This window comes from Cervus canadensis, chromosome 14 (genome assembly GCF_019320065.1).
Source record: "Cervus canadensis isolate Bull #8, Minnesota chromosome 14, ASM1932006v1, whole genome shotgun sequence".
Lineage (NCBI taxonomy): Eukaryota > Metazoa > Chordata > Mammalia > Artiodactyla > Cervidae > Cervus > Cervus canadensis.
The window spans coordinates 11,847,416-11,857,511 of record NC_057399.1 but is presented as its reverse complement, the minus strand read 5'-3'; the positions used below and the strand labels follow the sequence as shown (position 1 = coordinate 11,857,511).

General features: G+C 41.6%; 1 protein-coding gene across 1 annotated transcript; it reads right to left on the bottom strand.

The window, feature by feature from the left end:
* Window positions 1-1,277: 1,277 nt before the first annotated feature.
* Window positions 1,278-4,455, bottom strand: TOMM5 (translocase of outer mitochondrial membrane 5). The gene is made up of 2 exons (XM_043486863.1): window positions 4,252-4,455; window positions 1,278-1,632 (listed from the first exon to the last, which is right to left on the bottom strand). The coding sequence occupies exons 1-2, from the start codon at window positions 4,370-4,372 to the stop codon at window positions 1,598-1,600; spliced, it is 156 nt and encodes a 51-aa protein (XP_043342798.1). The 5' UTR covers window positions 4,373-4,455; the 3' UTR covers window positions 1,278-1,597.
* Between the last annotated feature and the right edge of the window lie 5,641 nt (window positions 4,456-10,096).

Genomic DNA, 10,096 nt, shown 5'->3' with positions numbered 1-10,096 from the left:
ATTCCTCTGAATCAACATGTACTGGCCTGCTCATTCCATCCTCTTTGACCTTCCCTTCAAATCTAAGCCCCCCATTGCGTCTAGGTTTAAGTAAGCAATTTTGAACTCCTCTTGATCAATATGATTTGAACACCTTAATCAATTCCTACCTGGCTCCCCCTTCTCTACACTTTCCCCATAAGATAACTATAATTTTTCCCTCAAATCTGAATCAGCAGCAAGGTGAGGTCCTTCAGATATCCATTTGTGTGGCATTCTTTGATGAATTATAGACCCCAAAATGGCAGTCCCATGATTGTCTATTCCCAGCTTCTAGCACAAGAGCATGGCATATAATAGAAACTATAACTGATAAATATTTGCAAGAGAACAAGCATCTCACTTTAAAATAATAAAACAGTTCTGTAATGTTGGAGGCTGTTTCACACTTTGCCAGATTCTGCCCTGTACTTTAGAGCAGGTGTCCCATAAACCAAATTCAGCTTGTCCCAAATAAGCCCTTTTTCCAGGAAAAACTTAAGACAAAACAGCACCCCTCATGACACTGAACACTGAACAATTTAAATACATGGCAAAAAGTTTAGCTGATTTAGTGTGATAAGTCCTAATGAAATCACACTAATAAGTACACAGAAAGGAAGCAGAAATGAGATGTGTTGAGAGACGGAGGTGAGGACAGGAAAGTGACATAGTCCTCACATGCAGGAGAAGTCAGCAGGCAATGTCTAAAACAGAAAAATCATAAAGTAACAACATAATTGTTATTTACAGACAGGAAGTAAACTCAAGGTAATTCTTGAAAAAGAGGTGAACGTCATGGTATCTGGGAGGAAAGTTAAGGACTCTCCCCTTCTCCCAACAAACCTGGAGAACTGCCTGACTTTAAAAATACAGCATTTTCCCCTTTGGTGGTTTTACATATTCTCAGGCTCAAGTAGTAATGCTGCCTTTCATAAAGACTGCTTAAGAATAGAACCATGTTGTTTTACCAGGACAAGCAAATTCTCCAGTCCCAAACCGGAGGAACTCAATTTAATGTGGTTTGTAATAGTCTCAATGTTACAGTAGTCTCACCAGTGATTGTTCATTTGCAGCAAAAATGTGGGTTAAAGAAGAATAAAATAAGAAAAATAAAAGCCCTATTTTTCTTATTAAAAATATGACATGTTTGTGTGCTGGCTTCCATGAAACAATAACTAATGGAGAGGAATTCTTCAACAAATATACTCCAAACAGAAGTAAAAAAGTACACAGAAATGACTCACAAGACAGGGCCATTGCAGACATAATTCCCTTATAATTCATACTTGCTAGAAAACGGAGTTTGACATCATGATGTACAATTACACCAACATTCATCGAGGCTGATATCACAGGTATAAGGGAACACTAGAACCGTAAAACGTCTCTTCATACTTGCCAAAAAGTTTTAGCTATAAAGGTCAGTTACCAGAGCCAAAATTGTTCTTAACAAGCAGAATTTTTATGTCCATTCAGTCGAAGAGTCTCTTCCATCTTTCTGGGCCTATTCACTTGCAGATAGAAGAAACTGCAGCCAGGTTCTTCATACCATGCATTCACACGTGACACCCACTCTTCATATGCTGTCCAATTTCTTTAAGATAAAAGGAGCTGAAAGGAAAACAAACCCAGGATATGTTTTCAGATCCAGATCATCACAAGTTACATTATGGAATTACAGGACTGGGAGATAAATTTCACAGCTCAACACATTTTTCAAACAAATGATGGCTAAGCCTTGGCCTGTGCGCCCAGCAAAAGCTAACTGCTATCTTTCAAGGGAGCCCATCCCACCATTGTGTAGCTACAACTATTACAAAGTTCACTCTTACACTATATAAAATCTTCTCTTCACGTAGTTCTCCTCTTAGGACATAAAGAAGAAATGTAATCCTCCTTCAAATGACAAGTTTTTACTTTGTGATGTAACTGTCAAAGGAACAAAACTCTGACAGTCCTATTTCAGTTATTATGAGTAGGGTGGTGTAGATAAAAATGTCTAGCAAACAAGGAAGTGCTGTCATAGGGATCTAAAGAAGTGATATTATTGTCTTGTGTAACAGTGCTATGGCCAAAATAGGCATGGGAAAAGATGCTCAGCATCATCAATCATTAGAGAAATGCAAAACAAAACTACAGGGACATATCAGTTCACACCCAAGAGGATGGCTACTGTCAAAAAACTTGGCAAGGATGTGGAAAAATGGTACTCTTGTACCCTGCTGCTGAGAGTGTAAAAATGGTATTGCTGCTATGGAACACAGTATAGTGGTTCCTGAAAAAAAAAAAAAGATTGGTGGGGTGAGGTGCTGCCAGCAGCTGGGAGGAGCAGGGAATGGGGAATTACTGTTTAACAGCTATACAGTTCAGTTTTACAAAAGAAAACGTGTTCTGGAGATGGTGGTGATGATTATACAATATTATTAATGTATTTAATACATTAAATACTTTTTTAAAAAACCTCTTATCAGAAAAAAAAAATAAGTCATCAAAAGAATGGATAAAGTGTGGCATATCCATACAATGGAATGTTATTTGGCAATAAAAAGGAAATAGTGACACATGCTACAATATGGGCAAACCTTGAAAACATGCTAGACGTGGTCACATACTGTACAGTTCCATTTATAAAAGATATCTGGAATAGGGAAACCTCTGAAGACAAAGAGTCCCTTAGTGGTTGCCAGGGGCTAGGGAAGGGGGAAAATGGGAGAATGATAGCTAATGGGCATGGTGTTTCTTTCAGAAGGGAAGAAAATGTTTTAAAATAGATTGTGGTGATGGCTGCACAACTCTTGACTATACAAAGAACCAATGAACTGTATACTTTAAATGGGTTAAGTGAATAACATGCAAATTATATCTCAATTTAAAAAGTGGTAAGGATCAGTATTTTTTTGTTTTGAAACTGATTCACCTCAAAGACAAAGGTCCCTGAAAAGCAGCCAATGTTTCACTGGCAACTAAGTCAACCAAAAAAAGGTAAGAGGAGGAAATTAGTCAAGTTGAGGGTTGCAAGCTGTTGAAGGAGCAAGAGGACTTGGTAGTTTCCGTTTTCCAAGGGCTCCCTCTCCTGGGGAAGCACAGTGACACCACAGACAGTCAAAGGGACAAGGGAGGAGAGACCCGACCTCAAGAACTCTGGCCTTAGGCCCAACAGGAGCCTTACACAGGATGACCTTCATTTATGGTATGGCCTTCATTTATCAGCATCACCTCTGCCTCTCTATCCAGACCTATCAACAATATAGAACAAGGAACAATGAAAAGGAATACTGAACTGGAAATCGAGCAACAGGGGCAACTCACTTCTAAGATTCCTATCAGTAAAACCAGAGTACTGATCTAGAAAACTGTGTCTAGCTCCAGTGCTGTGTGCCTATAATTCTACTACTTGGCGTTAAGTCCCCTCTGAACGTGGAGTTCTCATTTGCAAAGAGGATATACAGAGACTCAGGCCAAGATCAGCCAATGCAAATAGTTTCTACCAAACGTAAAAATAAAAATAAAAAAAATGCTCAGGCATTACCATTAGCCCTATCGATCCTTTCTTCTTCTTAAAAAAAAAGAAAAGAAAAAGTAATTACCTACTTCACCCTCTGTACAAATGAACAAAATCTTCTGGATTTCAGCGGTCAGCACTAATGGAAACTTGGCAGTCAGTTAAGAACTCTGGATTCTAGGTCAAGATCATTCACCGAATCGCTGAATGACCTTGAGCCAGCTATTGCTCCACTCTAGACACCAGTTTTTCTGTTTGCAAAACGAGGGGTGGCTCCTGGGGATAAAGTTAATTTTGTTGTTTAGTCGCCAAGTCGCATCCGACTCTTTGCGACCCCATATACTTTAGCTCTCTGTCCATGTGATTTCCCAGGCAGGAATACCGGAGTGGGTTCCCATTTCCTTCTCCAGGGGATCTTCCCGATCCCAGGGATCGCACCCGCAAACCTTAAGAGGTTCTTTCAACTCAGTCGTCCTTAAGACGAGGAGGGGCTGAGTGATTAACCTCGTGGTCCGGATCGCCGCGTGCACTCGGTACCCGACCCTGACCCGCCAATCCGAAGCCTTGCCCGCCCGCGCCCGCCGCCCTCAACGTGCACAGCCCTTGCTCCTCGCAACCGCTTAGGTCTGGCTCCAAGGCCCCCACAGGGCCAGTGGGACCAGAGCCGGAGGGCAGGGGGCGGCGAGCTCCCTGCGAGTCTCGCGGCCAAAGCCTGGGAGGGTACTTACTGACTCGCAACAGGGCCACGTAGATGAGGAAGTTCCGTATGGAGGAGATCACATCCTCGCGCATCTTCCGTTTCATCTCCTCCGGGTCCAGCTTCGGCGCAAGGCCCTCGATCCGGAACATCTCAGCTCTTGCTAACGACTTCCACCTGCCACCCTCTCGGCTCTTCTCCGCAGCCTCCCGGCGCCCGGAATTCGGCCCAACCCCATTTCCTGTTCCCGCCCCTTATTTTTACGCATGGCGACGAGAGCCTGCGAAGGACAAACTTTCTCCTTAAATCGAGCTGTTCTGAAGGAGGGCGGCCTGAAGAGGGTGCTCGCCGTCTTAGCCACGCAGGACTTGTGTTCTTCCAGGCCTTTTGTTTAACAACCTCTGCCCTGGGCCCGGTGCGCGTAGCTGCAGGGAGCCCGTCAGAGGGGGAGGTTTGCATAGGTACCATCATAAATAATAATCGTTAACACTTACGGACACTCAGTACAGTGCAATCCCATGAATTCGATGTTATAATCTTCATTTCCTAGATGAGAAAACTGAAGCACAGAGATCTTTAGAACAACAGCTTGCCCAAATTTATTTTAAAATACCTCGGAGCGGGGAACGTGTTGGGGAAGAAAGGTAAACGGATATTAGCAAACTACTGAAAATTACTTAAGCTGGTGATGGTGTATCACTTTAGTTAATCCTGGTCTTCTATTTTGAGTATTTTTGAACTTTTTAATGATAAAAGATAAAGATGGTGAAACTTGCTCAAGATTACACAACTAGTAAGTTGCTGAGCAGAGTTTTATACCTAGTTAGACTTGATAAGATCCCAGACACAGAGTGTTCAACATTTTTCATATTATTGTTGTCTTCTCATTTCTGGAGTTAACCGATCATCAAATTATAGTATTGGTCCAACACTATACTTTGACAATACTATCAAAGTATAGTATTGGACCAATAATACCTTATATATGAATCAAGTTTAGATCTGTTCAACATCTTACATTTTTACAGATTTACGGGAGAGGCTTAGAAACCACGACTTTAAAGTCGGTCTGCGATGGGCAGAGGCAAGGTTCTAATGCAAATAATTATAATGTCAAGTTGAATTCTCTTTCCCGTGAACCCTGTTGTTCCTCTGTTAGTCTTATTAGACATTAGCGCCTGCTTAGATGGACATCTCTGGAGCCAGAAGGAAGGAATTTAATGCAACCAGATTTCCTGTCGAAGAATCATCAAACGGTTGTTAGAAGGCTGCTGCCCCAAATTATGCACGCCGACCAGTCATATATATAATTCTTAGACACGAACCAGATTACTGAACTGATGAACTCAAAACCAGAACGCTCCTTCTTCAGTGTGCTATGCACTTTGCATAGTGACAGTGGATTTTAGATGAATTAGAGCAAGAATTTAACTATGGGAGGAACTGATAACTCTTAAGTGTTGCTGACCACCTTCCTGATGGACAGAAAGGGTCAAGAAAGGGAACTCATCTGCCTATTCAGGCTTTAGTAACTTCTTGCATCTATAATTCATGCAGTGGAAGAGCAGAGACAGCTCTGAAATGGGAGGGGCTGACTCCCGAGGAAGAGCTCCACCTAACCTTTGAGAGCGTTTAGAAAGCCTGCAGTGATGCTCGAAAGTAGCAGGGGCTGTGGAAAGAGCTTGAACCAGAAGACTGGAGACACAGCCTTCAGATCGGCACTACGGTATCTAGCGTGTGAGGCAGGACAAGTCTCTGTTCCACCGCAGCCGTGTTTCTTCAGTTATAAAGAGAGGAGACATGATTCAATTCTCTTGAGAGTCCCTTTCGCTTCTAACAGTCTGTGCATTTGAATTCTAATTGTATCATCTAGGGCTTTCTGGTCTGGAGGGTATGGACATCGAAATATTATCAGATGTGGTGAGATATCAGAATGTGTGTGTTTTCCATGGTAGGAAGAATGTAGCATCCCACATCCATCTGAATAGTGAGGCAAAACGGATTGGAAAGGGGTGAGTTCTTAAGTGATTCCAGTAACTTGGGTCTCTAATGCTGACTGAATTTAGATAAACAGTTCTCATATGGAGCTACCCATTTTTTTCTTTGCTAAGATGCTCTTGAGTAACTTCCCTGGATTCATAGGGAACCAGAGGGGAGAAATTAATAGAAAATCATACTTCTTGCTGAAAAAGAACAGATGGTTAGCATTTGCATTTTGTTCATCCAATGTTTACTTGATGATATGGTAACTTGTGGCTGATCTGTTAAAGGACAGTGTTACTCTCGTAACAATTCTCTTCCAAAGGTCTGGTGCTTGCCTTCTTGTAGAGAGACAGGAAAGTAGTGGGTGGAAATATGACGTAGCTGTGTCTTGGGGTGAGGAATTGGTTCTGGATGCAGGCTAGAAGGTGAACTGTTCCTGTCTCAGAAATGTTCATCCTGATTAACTCTCTTCCCCTTGCATGGTTCCTCTAGTTGTAATGGAGGAAACAGTAAAAGAGGTTTGGCTATTTGTCTTTTCTTTTCATGGTTTTCATTTTTTCGCTTTTTTGTTTGGTATGTTAGTGGTGGTATTGTCCAGTTATGGTTGGTGTAGGTGAGGTAAATTGAGAGACCATGCTTCAGGAAGCATGGAATTAGCTGTTTCACATCTTGGACCCCTCATTTTGTTCCTCATTGAAATGATGAGGGACTTGGGTCAAATCTTTAAAGTCACTTGCAGTTCTAAAATGCTGAAATTCTGTGTCTGTCTTTCCTGTTCTTCCTTTATAATCTTTCATTAAAGGCTAAAAGCAGAGAATTCCCTGTACTTCGCCACAGAAGGCAAAAATAAAAAGTATGCACACATAATTTAATATTGATATTGTATTATTTAGTCTGATCAAATGGTAGTTGATGTCACAACCTGTCTTGTTTTTCATTTCCATCCCAGGAGGGCTTTAAGAGCTGTTTCCTTTGCCTCAACTTCCCAGATGGCACTGTACACAAGCATTCACTGTGTACAGACTACCCAAAAATAATTAACAATTTCAATGTCTATCACTGGGGAGGAATTTGTATTTGCAAAGTCAGAGACTGCGAGGTGACTCATGATTGGGGAATAATTCCAGCATATAATCACAGGAACTTTGTGGCTTCTGATTTATAGGGGATATGTAGTTTTCACATATTGAACCTACAGCCCCTTCAGGTGAGAAAACTGAGGTCCAGAGGGAAGCTAGTTAGAGGTAGAGCCAGCTAGGGCTGGGGTAGGAGTCTGTGCCCTCAGCTTGCCAGTTTTCTCCGCGTACCTTGCAGCTTTTGATATTTTGTGGATATTCTCATTGATAATCCTCCACTCAGGGGTGTGGATTTTAAGAATGGGTTGTTGTTGAACCCATTTTGGAAAGGGCAGGCTGAGGGGAGCCCTTCTTTCCATGTTTCCACGTGCATCACCAGTAATTAATCTAGGCTGTGTTATTATCTAGCTCCAAACTTCTCCTTCCTCTTTTCTTCAGGAGATGAACCTGGTTTGGTGTTCCCCAAATAAACTTGACTTTGAAGCCCACTCAGGACCCATGATGAATGAAACAAAGGTCAGCACGTGGAAAGGCCACTTGGGCCCCCTGCTCTGTGACAAAGCTAGCCAGAGTCCTCCCCCATCAGATGGGGTGACACTTCTGGGAGTTACTGCCCAGCTAGAGGCATTTTTAGGAAGAGAGGCCTTCTGAGCCTCAAAAGATGAGTAGAATTTTGATAACCTTCATCTCACTAGCATTTATTTTCTATTATATCCTGCGTGTTATGTGTGTGCTCAGCCACTCAGGACCCCCTGGACTGCATCCTGCCAGGATCCTCTGTCCATGGGATTCTCCAGGCAAGAATACTGGAGTGGCTTGCCATTTCCTCCTCCAGGGGATCTTCCTGACCCAGGGATCAAACCCATGTCTCCAGAGGCTCCTACATTGGCAGCAGGATTCTTGACCATTGAGCCCCCTGGGTACCCCATAATGCCCTGTTCTCTATCTAACTTTTATGACTTTGTTCTCCAGACTTTGTTGATCTCTTTCCAAGCAGACTGTAAGCACCTCAAGTACAAACAACATGTCCTTTAAGCCTCTAAACAATTCACAACAGGTATTTATACATGGTGAAAACTCAGCAGTGACGCCTTGAGTGACTGAATGCTAACCTAGAATTTAAAAATTGGTAGCTTTGTACGTTAGGTTGAAAGGAAACTGTCCACAACAACTTACCCAGAATTCCACATATTTTTATAGTTATTAATTTCTCATTGTTTTAGTATAACTTGTTTTTCTTTGGCTACATAAAAATTATTTAAATAATTTCAGAGTATCATTGACAAAGTTAAAGAATGAATATAAGATTTACTTGCTTTATTTTTAGCAATAGAAATATTAAACCCATATGACAAATTTGATAATTTTTTTTCCATAAAAGTACATTTATTATAAAATTTACAAAATACAGAATTAGAGAAGAAAAAAAAATAACAGTCCCCTATGACTCAACAACCACTATGGATATTGGTGATAATCCTTTCAGGATTTGTTCTTCTATCATATACATGTAGAATTCTGTCTGTCTCTATACATATGTGTGTGTGTGTGTGTGTGTATAATTTTGTGGTATTCTTTATATGCTGCTGCTGCTGCTAAGTCGCTTCAGTCGTGTCTGACTCTGTGAGACCCCGTAGACGGCAGCCCCCCAGGCTCCGCCATCCCTGGGATTCTCCAGGCAAAAACACTGGAGTGGGTTGCCATTGCCTTCTCTGATTCTCTGTATGAATGTACCATAATTTATGTAATTAACCTCTACCTTTGAGCATCTAGATTACTTTGATATTTTCACTATAAATATTACTCTGAGAAACATTCTTGTAATAATCTTTGTGGACCCTTAACATGTTTTGATCATTATAATTGTTACCTTAAATTCAGAGTTCTCAACTTCTCTCAGTGACCCTTCCCACCATTTTTTTTTCCTAAGGAAAAAAAGCACTCTCTGGCCAAGAGTATAGGTGTCAGATTTCCAGATCTCTGGGAATTACAAACAAGAGATGGGAAATTTTGTTTGTTTTCAGAAGAGGTTTTCCTCCTTCTGCTGTAAATTCTTATTATTTAGCAGCAGGAGAGGTAAAATATACTCCAGGGTTTACTTTGCATTGACATTATTTAGAGCACATAATAATTACCAGCCATCTCCTTGGCAGAGGCTAGAGGATTGATTTTGCCCCTGCTCCCACCTCACCCCCATCACGCAAAACACACATAGTATATGTTGTAGAAATGTGCTTATACACAGCTGGATATAGTTTCTTGCCTATTAGTAAAAATGTAGAACCTGTTGTATGATAAGTGCTAATTTAATATTTATCAAGTGAAAGAGCTAGAAGGAAAAAAGAATCTCTTATTGATTCAGTGACAGCACATCCACTTTTGTTAGACTTGCCTTCATCCCGTGTCAGGAGACCTTTGCAAAAGCTGGAAATGAGCTCCTTACTTTTAATGCCCATAGGAAAAAAAGGACGAGGCTACCGGTATGAATTCTCCACACCCTGTCCCCGGCATTTTCCAGATGGCACACCTGCCTGATCAAAGCGAACAAGTAGATGCCCACAAGCATAGTTTCTCATTTTAGAAAACATAAAGCTTCCTAAAGGTAGGAATATATTTCGTTCTGCTGCTGCTGCTGCTAAGTCGCTTCAGTCGTGTCTGACTCTGTGCGACCCCACAGACGGCAGCCTACCAGGCTCCTCCGTCCCTGGGATTCTCCAGGCAAGAACACTGGGGTGGGTTGCCATTGCCTTCTCCAAGTATTTCGCTCTAGCATATCAAATTTGAATAGCTATATGTTGTTTGTACACATTGTGAGTG